This window comes from Globicephala melas, chromosome 14 (assembly GCF_963455315.2).
Source record: "Globicephala melas chromosome 14, mGloMel1.2, whole genome shotgun sequence".
Taxonomy (NCBI): domain Eukaryota; kingdom Metazoa; phylum Chordata; class Mammalia; order Artiodactyla; family Delphinidae; genus Globicephala; species Globicephala melas.
The window spans coordinates 74,818,255-74,834,866 of NC_083327.1; the positions used below are offsets into that span (position 1 = coordinate 74,818,255).

A 16,612-nucleotide genomic window follows, 5' to 3' on the forward strand; every position below is an offset into this window, starting at 1 on the left:
GGAAGGAGGTGAAGCAGGGAAGTGTAGCATAAAACTAAAGGCAGGAAATGTTTCAAGAAAGAATTGGTGGTGGGCGGGGGATAGGACTGATGGCATTTTAGGGTACAAACTTGCAACGAGTAGTAAATAAGCCTTAGAGATCTAATGCACGGTAAAATGAATATAAACAACAATATTGTACTCTAATTTTGTAATGTGATAAGTATCGCTACAATGGCAATCATATTACATTATATCAATGTATCAAAGTAACAAGCTTAAATTTACCTTAATTTTACCTTAAATTTACACAATGTTGTGTGTCAAATACATTCAATTAAAAATAATTTAAAAAAAGAAGAAAGTGTTGGTCACAGTGTGATCTGAATGCCTTCTTCATTAGATTTCACCTGGTTTGCCTCACATAAATGCAGATTCTTAGACCCCAACCCAGTCCTATTGAGTCAGAACCTCTGGGGGTGTGGCCAGGGAATTTACACTTAACAAGCACTCCAAGTAAGCCCTAGGCAAGCTTAAGTTTGGAATCATGGGTCTACTTTGTCAAAGGCAGAGCAAGGTAGCTGATGAGGCCTAAAAAGAGCTATTCATTAGAGGAGGTCTGCTGACCCTAAGTGAATAGTTTAGCAAGGGCTACGGAAACAGAAAACAGGACGCATTTGAGAGAAATACACTTATAATGAAAGAGGATTGTTAATTATTGTTAAAAAGTAGGCAGCGAAGGTAAGTAAATACGGTATGAATCCTGTAGAATGATCTATCTGGCTACAAGAAAAAACTGATTTTTTGTTTGTTTGTTTTGTTTAATGTAGTTTAATGATTTGGAATCGCTTTAGAATGTTTTTAGGCAGAGAAAAAGGAACTCACGAGGAAGGAGCCAAAGACAGAAGAAAAAGGAGAGAAATTACAGATGAATACAGATGATGGAGCGAGGAGGCACAGGAGGCAGGATCAGGGGCGCAGAGCAGGGATAGATGAATTCGATTTGAAATGTTATTTCCCAGTGAGGGCAGGGTGTCAGCAGGAATTTGGGAGGGACACAGATAGTACTTCTCAACTCTATTATTACCAAGTAATAGTAGCAAAAATCGACGACTGAGTCTCTGTTGAGGGCCTGACATGGCTGACTGGATGTATGTACATAGACGGCTCTAAAACAAAAGGCGATGTGAAGGAGGAGCAAATGATCAATGATTTCTGGTACAACCCTTCCTTAAAATTCAATTCTGCTTTTAGACTGTAAGATTTTTTATACTTTCCACCTTTTGGTTCAGGACATGTGGTCACCTTACTGACACTGCTCCTAATAGAAATGAATGGCAGATAAGCAAAATATCTCCATCTCCGAGTTGTAAACTTGGTTCAACTAAAGAGGTATCTGCTTGGAAAAAATGTCAAGAGCAACATGTCTTTTACAACTCTAGGAATCTTCCAAGACTGAACCAGGAAGAAATAGAAAATATGAACAGACCAATCACAAGGACTGAAATTGAAACTGTGATTAAAAATCTTCCAACAAACAAAAGCCCAGGACCAGATGGCTTCACAGGTGAATTCTATCAAACATTTAGAGAAGAGCTAACACCTATTCTTCTCAAACTCTTCCAAATATAGCAGAGGGAGGAACACTCCCAAACTCATTCTACGAGGCCACCATCACCCTGATATCAAAACCAGACAAGGATGTCACAAAGAAAGAAAACTACAGGCCAATATCACTGATGAACATAGATGCAAAAATCCTCAACAAAATACTAGCAAACAGAATCCAACAGCACATTAAACGGATCATACACCATGATCAAGTGGGGTTTATCCCAGGAATGCAAGGATTCTTCAATATATGCAAATCAATCAATGTGATACACCATATTAACAAATCGAAGGAGAAAAACCATATGATCATCTCAATAGATGCAGAGAAAGCTTTCAACAAACTTCAACACCCATTTATGATAAAAACCCTCCAGAAGGTAGGAACAGAGAAAACTTACCTCAACATAATAAAGGCCATATATGACAATCCCACAGCCAACATCATCCTCAATGGTGAAAAACTGAAACCATTTCCACTAAGATCAGGAACAAGACAAGGTTGCCCACTCTCACCACTATTATTCAACATAGTTTTGGAAGTTTTATCCACAGCAATCAGAGAAGAAACAGAAATAAAAGGAATCCAAATCAGAAAAGAGGAAGTAAAGCTGTCACTGTTTGCAGATGACATGATACTATACATAGAGAATCCTAAAGATGCTACCAGAAAACTACTAGAGCTAATCAATGAATTTGGTAAAGTAGAAGGATACAAAATTAATGTACAGAAATCTCTTGCATTCCTATGCACTAATGATGAAAAATCTGAAAGTAAAATTAAGAAAACACTTCCATTTATCATTGCAACAAAATAATACCTAGGAATTAAATAAAATACCTAGGAATAAACCTACCTAAGGAGACAGAAGTCCTGTATGCAGAAAATTATAAGACACTGATGAAAGAAGCTAAAGATGATACAAATAGATGGAGAGATATACCATGTTCTTGGATTGGAAGAATCAACATTGTGAAAATGACTATACTACCCAAAGCAATCTACAGATTCAATGCAATCCCTATCAAACTACCACTGGCATTTTTCACAGAACTAGAACAAAAAATTTCACAATTTGTATGGAAACACAAAAGACCCCGAATAGCCAAAGCAATATTGAGAAAGAAAAACGGAGCTGGAGGAATCAGGCTCCTGGACTTCAGACTATACTACAAAGCTACAGTAATCAAAACAGTATGGTACCAGCACAAAAAAATATATATAGATCAATGGAACAGGATAGGAAGCCCAGAGATAAACCCACGCACATATGGTCACCTTATCTTTGATACAGGAGGCAAGAATACACAATGGAGAAAAGACAGCCTCTTCAATAAGTGGTGCTGGGAAAACTGGACAGGTACATGGAAAAGAATGAAATTATAACACTCCCTAACACCATACACAAAAATAAACTCAAAATGGATTAAGGACCTAAATGTAAGGCCAGACACTATCAAATTCTTAGAGGAAAACATAGGCAGAACACTCTATGACATAAATCACAGCAAGATCCTTTTTGACCCACCTCCTAGGGAAATGGAAATAAAAACAAAAATAAACAAAGGGGACCTAATGAAACTTCAAAGCTTTTGCACAGCAAAGGAAACCATAAACAAGACCACAAGACAACCCTCAGAATGGGAGAAAATATTTGCAAATGAAGCAACTGACAAAGGATTAATCTCCAAAATTTACAAGCAGCTCATGCAGCTCAATATCAAAAAAAACAAACAACCCAATCCAAAAATGGGCAGAAGACCTACATAGACATTTCTCCAAAGAAGATATACAGATTGCCAACAAACAAATGCAAGAATGCTCAACATCATTAATCATTAGAGAAATGCAAATCAAAACTACAATGTGATATCATCTCACACCGGTCAGAATGGCCATCATCAAAAAATCTAGAAACAATAAATGCTGGATAGGGTGTGGAGAAAAGGGAACCCTCAGACACTGTTGGTGGGAATGTAAATTGATACAGCCACTATGGCAAACAGTATGGAGGTTCCTTAAAAAACTAAAAATAGAACTACCATATGACCCAGCAATCCCAGTACTGGGCATATACCCTGAGAAAACCGTAATTCAAAAAGAATCATGTACCACAATGTTCATTGCAGCTCTATTTACAATAGCCAGGACATGGAAGCAACCTAAGTGTCCACTGATAGATGAATGGATAAAGAAGATGTGGCACATATATACAATGGAATATTACTCAGCCATAAAAAGAAACGAAATTGAGTTATTTGTAGTGAGATGGATGGACCTAGAGTCTGTCATACAGAGTGAAGTAAGTCAGAAAGAGAAAAACAAATACCGTAATGCTAACATATATATATGGAATCTAAAAAAAAAAAAAAAAAGGTCATGAAGAACCTAGGGGCAAGACGGGAATAAAGACGCAGACCTACTAGAGAATGGACTTGAGGACATGGGAAGGGGGAAGGATAAGCTGGGACAAAGTGAGAGAGAGGTAGTGTATATATGGACATATATACACTACCAAATGTAAAATAGATAGCTAGTGGGAAGCAGTCGCATAGCACAGGGAGATCAGCTCGGTGCTTTGTGACCAGCTAGAAGGGTGGGATAGGGAGGGTGGGAGGGAGGGAGACGCAAGAGGGAAAAGATATGGGGATATATGCATATGTATAACTGATTCACTTTGTTCTAACGCAGAAACTAACACACCATTGTAAAGCAATTATACTCCAATAAAAATGTTAAGAAAAAATATAAAATAAAATAAAATAAAATTGTAAGAAAAAAAAAATCTAGGGATGTGATAGGGACTTCCCTGGCGGTCCACTGGTTAAACTCTGAGCTTCCACTGCAAGGGGCACAGGTTGGATCCCTGGTCGGGGAACTAAGATCCCGCATGCTACGCAGCACAGCCAAGAAAAAAAACAAAACAAAACAACCCTCCGGCCCCAAGACTCTAAGGATGTGATATATTTCAAGGCAGGGATCTGCAGTAGAATGTTCTCAAAGACAGACAACTTGCACTCAGAATCACCTACTACTTCTCAACTCTATTACTTCCAGAGAGTAAAGAAGTGATTCTCAACCTAGGACCGGTACTGGGTCACTTAGGGGTGCTTTCCATCCACACGTGCCACTGCTAACTCTCTCCCCACCTTCTCCCCGCCCTCTGTGCCTCCCCAGATGACTAGGATTTGCTTCTCTGGTCAGGAGCCACCTCTCTGAAGAAACTGTCTCATAACCAAAGTATTTTGAGAATTTTGATTCTTTTTTTTTTGTTTGTTTTGTTTTTTGCGGTACGCGGGCCTCTCACTGTGTGGCCTCTCCCGTTGCGGAGCACAGGCTCCAGACGCGCAGGCTCAGCGGCCATGGCTCACGGGCCCAGCCGCTCCACGGCATGTGGGATCTTCCCGGACCGGGGCACGAACCCGTGTCCCCTGCATCAGCAGGCGGACTCTCAACCACTGCGCCACCAGGGAAGCCCCTTTATTCATTTTTAATTGCTTAAAATGGATACCATCACTTCTATTACAGTTTCTATAAATCAATGTTTCTCTCTCAAATGATAATCTAGTCATGACACCATCACTTTTCCTCTGTCATACAAATGCTTAGAAGTATTTTCACGATGGTCGGTTCTTGATAATAATATCTGTATTTCATTAATTATAATAAAAATCCCTACATTTGATCAGTGTATAAAGGCATGCTGAGGTGCATTACCTTATATTGTTTTAAAAAATGTGTATTTAAAAAATTATGTTCACGTTCCACAATATATAGGATTGAAAGGGAACAGAAAACATGCATTGCAATATGTTATCATAATTCATAATTCCATTCAAGATAATACTTTTCTAATTAGCTTTATAAGTACAATTTGTACTCTGTCTCTAGGGCATTTCAAGGCATTAGCCTTGAAAAATAATTCCAATAACTGTTACATACAACCCACTCACATGTCTCTCATATGTCAGACAAAATTCACTTGAGCGTCAGTCAGTGAATGACAGTTTTTGAGCAGCTACTGGGTATAAAGTTCGGGGTACATATTCTACCAATGACCATGGTACGGGCTTAGGATTTACCATGACCTTGGCCATCCTGCTTTAGTGTCCCAGATGGAAAGGACAGTCTACAATCAATAAACCCACTGGAACAGGACTGAAGAATGGCTCACTGCACTGCTGTCCATCTTGGTTTGACCCCAATAAGAATGTCCTCTCAGGAACCTCTCCCACTTGACCAGCTTCCTGTCTTCAGGTCTGATAGGATTTGAATGCTGACTATGCTTCGGGATGGGGTTTTAAAGAAAACTCATGACATCATCAGGGTTTTGTGTGGACCTGGAGGCTGGGAGGGTACTTCACTCAGTGCCTGCTTCCTTCTTACCCTTTTTCGAACTTCCTGGTATTATTAATGCTCACCTTCCTGCTCCTCATGGGAAGTTCCCTGGAAAGCTGGAACTGTGAATTTCCACTTCGGGTTTTCCCTTTCCACTTCTAGTTGCCAGACTGAGCTTGTTGCCTTGCACAAAGTCGGGTACTATTTAAATGCCTGCTAAACGTTAATAATTAGTGTTCTAACTAAAATATTGCTTATTTTGTTAACATATTTTAATTTAATTTATTTGATATTAAATGTATACTTAAATTTTCCTCTAGGTCCAACATTTGCAAATGATCTGTTTGCTAAGGACTAAAATTCATTCATTTTCTTGGTTCAAAATTCACTGACAAAAATGATCAAAAGATCCAAAGCACAAAGGGATATAAGTAAACACTGTTCCATTGGATATTGTCTACAGTAGCCAAATATTTTACTACTGGATTAGTAACCCTGTATAACATTGAAGGAATTCCAATAGTCAGAGCAGTTAGTGCAATACGTCAAGGGCATCGTGACGTGGAAATGCTTGTTCATACAGTCTATTAGGGGCAAGTTCCTCTTTCAAATGAACGTGTAAATCTTAGTAAAGTCAGGGAGGGTGAACGCTTAAGTGGTTCTCCTTTCTCATTTTTTAAAAAATGTATTTGACTACAAATAGCAAAATACATTGTGTGTGTGTTGGGGGGAGCGGATGTGAACTGAGAGAAGGTGTGGGATAAGACCCCCATACATCATCCTTGAGCTATTAAACTTGGTATTTGCAGGACGAGGATCATTCTTCTTTAAGAGAAATGTCCCACATTTTTTTTCATCATTTCTTTAAAGGAAATCCTTGGGTGAAGCACCATAATAGTTTTATTTATCACTGTAAGAAGTTTGAGCAACACTCCTTTTGGTAGCATACAGGGTTATAATTGAAAATAGGTGTTTACAGACATCACATGTCTGGGTAAGTTTAGCAAGCCCGGTGCATCTGTAAGTCCCTACACTCTGGTTCCCCTTTCAGAGTCCAGTGTGTTTCCTGCACACTTGACCTTTCTTGAGGAGGATTCTACTATGAAATCCAGTTGTCCAGCTTCTTAATATTGTCACGTGAATATGTACATATACACATATATATCTACATATTTCATATATATACCTCACTACTTTCCTTCAAACAAATTTAGTAGATCCATAAACCAAAACAAAAAAATTCATATTCTCAATATAAGAGAACCAAAAGTACCATTAATAAGTTCTATTCATCAGTAGGGATTTGTCTGGGGGATGTTATGGTATAAGAAAAATATTTTTTAAAAACAAAATGAAAATTCCTGATGTAATGTTATTCTAACTGAGAAAAAATCATGAAGTAAACATTTGTATAACGCACTAAGTTGCCATTTTAGACATAACCTTCTATATTTTACACATACTATTGAAAACCTTTATACTAGTCAGTGACCAAAACCTACTGACATACATAAAACAGAAACAACCTTCTCTCACACACAAAACCCTCCCAGCCCCTGAAACATGAGTAGATTTTTATTTATTAAAGGAACGCTTTCACCTACAAAGCTGTGAACTGGCCGTGACTGACTTTCAGTTTCAGAAGGAGCCCATCCTTTAAATAGCAGATGATGGACTAACAGGATCTTTCCACTGAATCTTTTTCTGAATCTCTTTCCTGTGTCTCAGGCTCTCTACTGTAACCATACTCCTCGTATGATGCATCCAGTCCCAAGACAAGTAGATACTGAACCATAACAAAGTCCATTAACCTTTTCATCCAGCTCCGCAGGCCCAGCAGGAGACAAGAAAACAAACCGACAAATAAGTCTGAGGAGTCCACGGCCAACTATCTCCCCACACCAGTCATCTCCACGTAACACTGGCCAACACAGTTATGGATTAAAGCTCCGGCATCCATCCCCCATGTAACATGAAAGCTACGCCCAAGGGAAGAAACTCAAGGAGATGCCTGCCTTGTGACACTGCAGTTACAATCGGGGAGCTCTGCGTCCACACAGCCGTCCTCTGCCATCCTCAGGGCACACGGATCTTCCGCCACCACCATGAAGTTTCCACTTGCAAAAGTCAGGTTTGCAGAGCAAAAGGCTAAATCCTGCGTGGGGATGAAAGTTTCCCCAGTCTGTGTATGGAAGTATGAAAATGCTCACTCCAGACAAATGTTGGTAAGTCTCTGCCTGACAATATGACACTGAGCAGTGAGTGACAAGTGGTCATGTTTCTAAATAAAACCTACATTCATTAACATGTGCCAGGCTTGATCTCCTGGAATGTAGGCCACGAGTGTAAGAAGGGAAAAGGCTCAGGGTAATCTGCTAGGAGGGGGAGGCTCCAGGTCTAAAGAAAGAAGGGTATCAAAAATAAGACCGGCTGCAGACACTCTGCCATTCTGGAAGGACCTTCGACTTTTCTCGCAGGCAGTTTAAGTTGGAAAAGATATTTGCAAAGATAAATGTACCAAATGCAAACAAGCAGAACCTCTACAAGTGCGGCGGCAAACTGTAGTAGCAAAAGGGAGCAACTGCTTTTTTCCTTCAGTCTGATTTGCCAGTTAAGTGGTGTTAAGTAGGAGTTTTAGGGGCTGTTGGGAAGATGGGATGGACAAGATATTCTGTAGCAAAGTGCTTGCTCTTCACCTTTAAATAGACTATTTGAAAATGAAAAGTAATGAAGAAATACTATTCTCCCCTTACATAAACGTTTGTCTTTTTAAAAATAATGATAGGGCTTCCCTGCTGGCGCAGTGGTTGAGAGTCCGCCTGCCGATGCAGGGGACACAGGTTCGTGCCCCGGTCCGGGAAGATCCCACATGCCGCGGAGCGGCTGGGCCCGTGAGCCATGGCCGCTGAGCCTGCGCGTCCGGAGCCTGTGCTCCGCAACGGGAGAGGCCACAACAGTGAGAGGCCTGCGTACCGCAAAAAAAAAAAATGATATAAAGTGACAAAAATAACATGTTCCTTTTAAGGTAATTTTAAAAAGGATCTGTTCATTTGCTTGGTGGAATCTCAGATAACTTTTTTTCTTTTGTGAATTTCAAGAGTTTCTAAATTTTCTGCACTGACTCTATATAAATTTCATAATTTAAGCTTGTAAAGAAAATAAGCTCCCAAATTACCCATTACTGGTAATTTAATAAAAAATGACTAATGCTGTCTGCTTTAAATCCTTTTTGGATTTTAACATACATACACACAAATAAGTTACAAATAAATAAATAGATAATGAACATTTGCTAAGTTTTTTTTTTTTTTAAAGGCCAATATGATGAATTGCAACTAAAATAAAACAAAGCATTTGGTTCTGGTTGTGTGAGTTGACTGCTTTTAAAATAGTAATACATTTTCTTTATAAAAGAAACAAACCTGCATTTTACATTTAAAAAATCCCAGAAAACTTGGTTAAAAATAAAATTATTTTAAAAATCCTGCTACTTAAAGATATACTATTGTGAATTCTTTATAAAACAATCACTCCACTGATATATTATTTTTATCAGGAATGTAAATATGTAAATTTGGTTAAAGGAATATATTGGTCATAGTTCCATAACAGTAGACAAATTTGCTTTTTCTTGATTATGACTAACATTTAAAAAACTTAGATCTTTAAAATTTTTTATTGTCATTATTTCCTTAGTTTAATTCCCTTTTACTTTATATAGTTTTTCCCATGGGTTAATTTTTTTTTCCATGTTCATTATCCTTAGCACAATATATTTATTCTAATGAATTAAACATAAGGCAAGGCTTTAAAGACACAATTATTGTAGTACCGAAAAAATGGCAATAATATCAATTTCCATCAATAGGGAAAATACTGGATAAATCACGTTGTATAAATGGAACGTGGAATGTTCTGTGGAATGAACTGTGGAATGCTCTGCAGCCGTCTAAAATAATAAGACTGGCACATATAGAATTTTATAGTATACACGGTCCTTTCCCCTATGTTGTCTCATCGGAGATGTGGCAGTTGTTTTAATGAACACTTTGAAAATGAGGACTATAGGGTTCAGAGAGGTTATACCGTTAAGCCCTAGGTCACACAGCTGGAACAAGGTGAGCTAAACCTAGGACTCTTGATTAGTTCTTGGTCATTGCCTTGCTTGCTGCATCAAAGAATTCCTGATCCTGGCTTGACTTTTCTGAATGGATCACCATGAGGTGATACCAGCCACAAATTCCAAGAATTAAGTTTTCTTTTTCCTCTTGTTTGGGCAGAACTCCCATTAGACTGAAACCCCTTCTGAGGGCAGCTGCTACAACTTTGCAAAGCCTTCCTTGTACTGCACAAGCCTCTAAACTCCCTCTGGGATGACAGCTGACATATGTTGATTGAGCACTTCACTGTGCTAAGTGGTTTACAGGTACCACCTCATTTAATCCCCCTGATAACCTTTCACACCGTGTAATTGAAGCACTAAGAAGATAAGTAATTTGGCAAACATCACAGTGTAGGTGAAGCAGAAACACCTTATAATTCAGGCAAAAGCCCTAAGCCCAGGCTCTACTATATTCTTATCTGTATGTAGGGCACATTTCAAACACTATGTCTCAGACTGAGAAACTCAACAAATACTGGAGTGACAACTATATGCAAAGAACTATGTTAGGTTCTGGGATTACTGTGGTGATCAAGTTAGATACTTACATTTCAATAGAGGAAAGAAACTTTAAACAATCTATCACACGAGATATTTATTATAATCAAGAGAAATGCTATGGACTTTGTACAGAAAGCCTACTGAGCAGAAGAGAAGAATCTAATCTAATCTAATCTAGAGAAAAGGAGGAGCATGAAGAAGAATTAGGGGCTGGCCTGGCCAGACAGAGGAGAGAGAGCAGGAAGAAGTAGCAGAAAGGGGAAGGCCCTGAGGTGAGGAACCACGTGTATCCCCACTTTACCTTTTACCCTTATTTGGATGGGAACCATTTTCTTTTTCATCCCAGAGTGGTGTCTGCAAACTATGTCTGGCCACCTGTTTTGGTAATAAAATGTTACTGGAACCTGTTGCTTCTCTACACACTGTCTAAGGCTGCTTTTGTGATTCAATGGAAGAGGGCTTTGTCAGGGACTGTTCAGCCCACACGGCCTAGATTATTTACCATATGGCCCCAAGCAGAGAGTTCGCCAGCTTCTGCCCTGTAGCAACATGCAGAGGAAGTACTTCATAAACAGGAGGCATTCCATAGTTTTAAAAAATTATATTTGTTTTTACTTCTATACAGTGTTTAAGGGAATTATAATTAAAACACAGATTAAAAACAACCAGTCATAAGGGACCACATACTGTACGATATCGTGTATATGAACTGTCCAGAGTCGGTAAATCTAAACAGGCAGGAAGTGGATTAGTAGTTGCCTGGGACTGGAGGAAAAGGAGGGAGGGCAGAAAGGAAACAAGGGGTTAAAGTTTTTATTTGGGGGTGACGAAAATGTTTTAAAATTGATTATGGTGACGGATGCACAGCTCTGTAAATATACTAAAAATCACTGAATTGTATACTTTTGATATATGAGTTGTATGGTATGTGAATTGTATCTCAATAAAACTATTATTTAAAAAAAAAAAAGAACCAAATAACTAATGTGTGCTTTGTTTTTGGTGATGGGTATTTAGGTTTGGTAGAGGAAAGAAGAATCTCCTTATATTAGAGAGTCCAGTTAACTAAGAAAAAGTCATTACAGCAGGGCAAACAACTTGAGTCTGACGTTCCTAGATACCAAGATGGGAAATGTTTAATAATGTATTCTCTGTCATTAGAAGCTCTGAACTACTGATGCTAAAAGACATTTTCTGTTAGTGCTAGGTGCTGGAAAAATTGCCATGTGGGTTTTTGCATAAGGTCCACTGGTAAAATGAGAGCTAGAGTCCTTGAAGACAGTTTTACAGAAATTACAGTTACACCAATTTTTTTTTACAGAAATTACAGTTACAGTGAAATTATATTGACTCTTAATGAAAGCTAAAGGCTCAGAAATGCTTTTAATTATCTAGGCCAGCATTGATCAACAGAACTTTCTGAGATGATGAAAATGTTCTGTGTCTGCAGTATCCAATAAGGTAGACAGTATCCTCGTGTGGTTATTGAGCATTGGAAATGTGCCTAGTGCAACTGACTGTAATTAAAATTGAATTCTAATTTAATTGGGGGCTTCCCTGGTGGCTCAGTGGTTAAGAATCCGCCTGCCAATGCAGGGGACACCCGTTCGATCTCTGGTCCGACAAGATCCCACATGCCGCGGATCAACTAAGCCCGTGCGCCACAACTACTGAGCGTGTGCTCTTAGAGCCTGAGAGCCACAACTACTGAGCACACGTGCCACAACTACTGAAGCCCACGCGCCTAGAGCCCGTGCTCCGCAACAAGAGAAGCCACCGCAACGAGAAGCCCACGACGCACCGCAATGAAGAGTAGCCCCCACTCGCTGCGACTAGAGAAAGCCAGCGCACAGCAAGGAAACCCAACACAGTCAAAAATAAATAAATAAGATAAAATAAAAAATAAAATCAGATTGTTTAAAAAAAATTCTAATTTAATTATATTCCAACTCATTTAAACTGCCACATGTAGCTAGTGACTGCTATATTGAACTGAGTAGGTCTAGAACGTATACTATAACATTATCCATTGAGCCCTAATAATAACTGAGCAGATTTTTTTGTTATCCTAAAAAGCTGACAATGCTTGGTGACAGTTAGTTTAAAAATTCAAAGCAAAACATAGCTACTTTGTACTTAGAATGGTCTAAGCTAATCCTAGTAATAAGAATCTGACTCAAAGTTATGCATTCTATTTGTATATAACAGGTTATTATCAGTGAATCTTCTTTCTTTTTTCCATCTTTCTGTTACCCGGGAAGCTGTTCACCTGAAAATATGATCATCTTCAAAAATAACCTCTCCATTCCCAAGAGCATCAAAACAACGTGAAAATACCCAAAGGCATAAGTTACGTTCTGCTTCAATTAATCAATGTTAAAAAAATTTGGAAGAGGGAAGAGTAGTGAATGAGACTGAATCATAGAAACTTAGTACTTCAGCTGGCAGGTCATAGTTGAAGATGGGTGTGGAAGACAGTCATCTTGTCTGCGCGTTAGCACAGGCAATAAACCAAAAAGTGGAAAGCAAACGTGAGGGCTGAGTGTCATTTAGGAGAGGCTTCAAGGAACTATGAATCCAGTGTGGCATTAAACCTCAGGACAAATGAATGGTCAAAATGTCATCTGGTCTACGTTGGAAGGAGACAATATATATGTTACATCTGTGTATAATGAGATTCTACAAAAGTAGGAACATATGAGCATTTTAGTGACTAAAATGCAAGCCTGTGTTCCCTATATTTAATTGATTCAAATTTACTAATGTGTCTTTGGAAAAATAAACTAAATAACACCTAGAAAATTCTTGATTGAAAAAATAGAAAAGTTACAAATCAACATGGCTTTGAGGAGTAAACACCTAACTCATTGTATGTAACGCTGGCTACCAGCTGGGCATACACCAAACTAGCTGCTTGTGATTAAATTAAATTAAATTTAAAACATTTTGACTTAGTGCAACCCCATATTCCACACCACTGAACCAACTAGAAATTAGAAAAAGATATTAACTGGTTTAACTGGATTACATGGAAATGAAAGCCAATTCCATGAGTCATAATCTGACTGAAAAAAATCCAGGGATGTTTACCGAGTGGGCGGCTTCCCTAAGAAGGGTATTTATAGCACAAAGGGCTTCAGCTCCTCCCTCTGAAATAAGATTTGGTTATCAGTGACTGAGAAGTGAGGCTAAACACAGCGCTGGGGTTCTAAAATCTACCAATGCCTAAATACTTACAGTAGCTTAAGCTGCACCATTCAGTTTCCATCTCTTTATGGTACTTTTACTAAGGCATTTAGCACATCATTTTACTTGATTTCTTCACATGCGTAATTCCCACTATGAACTCCTTGAAGAAAGGGCTTCCGTCTTTGTACCTCCTATATCTCTCATAGTCGCTGTCAGTACTTCACAAAGGACTGGGAAATTAGATTGTAGAAATAAATAACAGACCCTAACTTCCTTTTAATTGTATTCTCTAGAACAGGGACAAAGAAGTCATAAGCTTGGCAGGTAGGAGAGTGCAGTATTCTAGGGCACTCTGCCACTCAGCACGTGCATGACCAGGGGCAAACCTGAGCCTCAGCATTTCACATCTGGAAAATGGGTATAATAATAATACCCACCTCAAAGAATGTTGTGAACAGCACACGAGAAGATGTACATGAAGTCTTTAGCATGGTCACTGCTACAAACTAAGGGTTTAGTAAATGTTAGCTATTATAATACTACCGTTAAACATTTTAAAAATTGGTCAACATCTATTCCATTTTTGTTTCATTCTCACTAAAATAAATTATAATCTCACCTTCCTAAATGAGACCCTCTTTGATAACTCCCTTATAGAAAAAGAAATATACTAAATGTTTTTAAAATCAACACATGGACTTGCCAAGCCCATATGAAGTCTTTGTGGGCACACAGTATTCAAAAGGCACTATTTCATGTCCACCTTCATGCAGCATGGCTAAGGAAAAGAAGCCGGATTTTTTAAAAAGTGTATTTTGGGATAACTCCCAAATGGCTGTGAATCAGAAGCATGTGTAACATTCCAACTCTCCTAACTGCCATAAAGAAGACTATCCATTCAAATATTCAAGTATTCATTCATACATTCATTCAAATATTTATTGAGCCCCAACTGCATTCAGGTACTATTCTTGGTGCTTGTGATATACAGGGAATAGAATGGACAAGGATGCCTGCCCTCATGGAGGCTACATTCCAACAAGAAGCAAAGTTCACCTCAAACAAAGCATCTACCTAGCCCTTCCCTTTAAAAAATAACCCTTATGTCAAATAACACAGTGCTTCCTTCAATCATATCAGATTTCTATATTGCTAGTAAAGATCCTTAGATACTTTTTCTTTTTGACTTTTATCCCTTTCGCTCACCCTGCCCTTCCGCAACAGAAACTGAATGTAACATTCCTCTCAGATATGTGGTAGACACTTACAGTTATCACTAGAGTTAAATACAAAATTACAGTAATGCAGCAGATTATTTTTACGTCTAAGCAGAATGGCAATAATTAGATTTATTCCCACACCTTGCTAATCAAAAAGACAGTAGGAATGTGATTATAGATATATGTATATATTAATTATACTATATTTATATAATTTTATATATATATATATATATATTTTTTTTTTTTTTTGCCACTTCAGACAAACACACCCTCCACAGATACTGGTCAGCAGTTTCACTTTCTTCCTTATAGGAAGTTGAGTACTATGAAGCCCCAGAATAAAGAATTTTCTCTTGGGAATGGATTTTGTCTGGATATGACTTTCCCTCTTTCAGTTAAATGCAAACACCACTGAATTTATGAAATAAGAAGGAGAATTTTAAAGTTAACGAAAGTGACATTTATGAGACAAGCATGAACTAAAATGGTGGGATAAAGAACACAGAGATTTATTGGCCGATCTTTAGCTGAAATGGAAGGCAGCCTGAAAGCTTTGAGATTCTGCATGAGTGTCCTATTGACTAAGGTCCTTTTTACCTGGCTGCCATGAGGTCCAGGAGGTGCTGCCATCGGTCATTGATCTTCCCGAGCTTGTATTCAATCTCAGATGCTTTGCTTTCATGGCTGGCTCGGGCAAGTCGTTCTCCCATTTGCTGGAGCTGTATTTTGTTCTCTTGGGCAATAGCAATTTCCTCTTGATAATCCTGTGTAATAAATGGCAATCACAGAGGTCAGAAAGCATATTCTTGATGCATTCAGTCTGGCTCTACTAGAAACATGATAATTACAGTTTTCTACTGCTTGGAAATAGTTCAGGCATAAGGAACACTGTGTGAACATGAGTCCCAGTACACAAGAATTAGTGGTACCTGTTATTTTCGGTATGTAGGCAAAGTCCAGATTGAATTTTTATACAGATGTTCTTAAAGGAAATGAGGATGCTTTCCATTTACTTAAAATGGGCATTAAAAAAAGCAATAAATGTATATACGTAGAAACAAAAGACAAAGCTTGAAAGATTTCAATGCTGGGAAGTTATACCTTGTTGCTCTAATCACCAACCACATGTTATATTTAGAATCAATCCTCATACAAATAGCTAACAAGACGCTAATAAGATGTGTGACTATGTGTGTATATGTGAATGTATATATGTATGTGTATGTCAACTGTTACTTGTGCAGAATGATTTAAAAGACTACTTTCATTTTAAAGAGCTGTCCTCTGTACAGCGTCAATATTTTACAGCACATAAATCATTGGCAAATTAACTCTCAAGAACAATAACCATTGGTCTTAGAGGATCAATGGGTCTCAAACCTTCCTCATCTATCCAGTTTCTGTAGTAGCTCCTCTTAAAGATTGTTTTAGGTCAGAAGGACAGGCTCTCAATATGGTCTATAGTAACAGAAAGGCCACTGAACAGTATGATTTAAGTGATGATGAAAGGACATCTCCCCTTGACCCCTACCTGTCCCCCCACCCTCCCCCCAGCCTCTGGACCAATTGATCCTCTTAATTTCTTGTCATAGTGACAGCATCCAAACT

At 38.4% G+C, this 16,612-nt stretch overlaps 1 protein-coding gene across 3 annotated transcripts in view; it reads right to left on the bottom strand.

Moving 5' to 3' along the window:
• The window catches only part of SYNE1 (spectrin repeat containing nuclear envelope protein 1), a 457,576-nt gene that overhangs the window by 45,310 nt on the left and 395,654 nt on the right, over window positions 1-16,612 (bottom strand). For all 3 annotated transcript variants that reach the window (XM_060283256.2, XM_060283254.1, XM_060283255.1), the window contains one exon: window positions 15,602-15,768. In XM_060283256.2, the coding sequence (XP_060139239.1) occupies window positions 15,602-15,768 (167 nt within the window). The remainder of the gene's footprint in view (window positions 1-15,601; window positions 15,769-16,612) is intronic.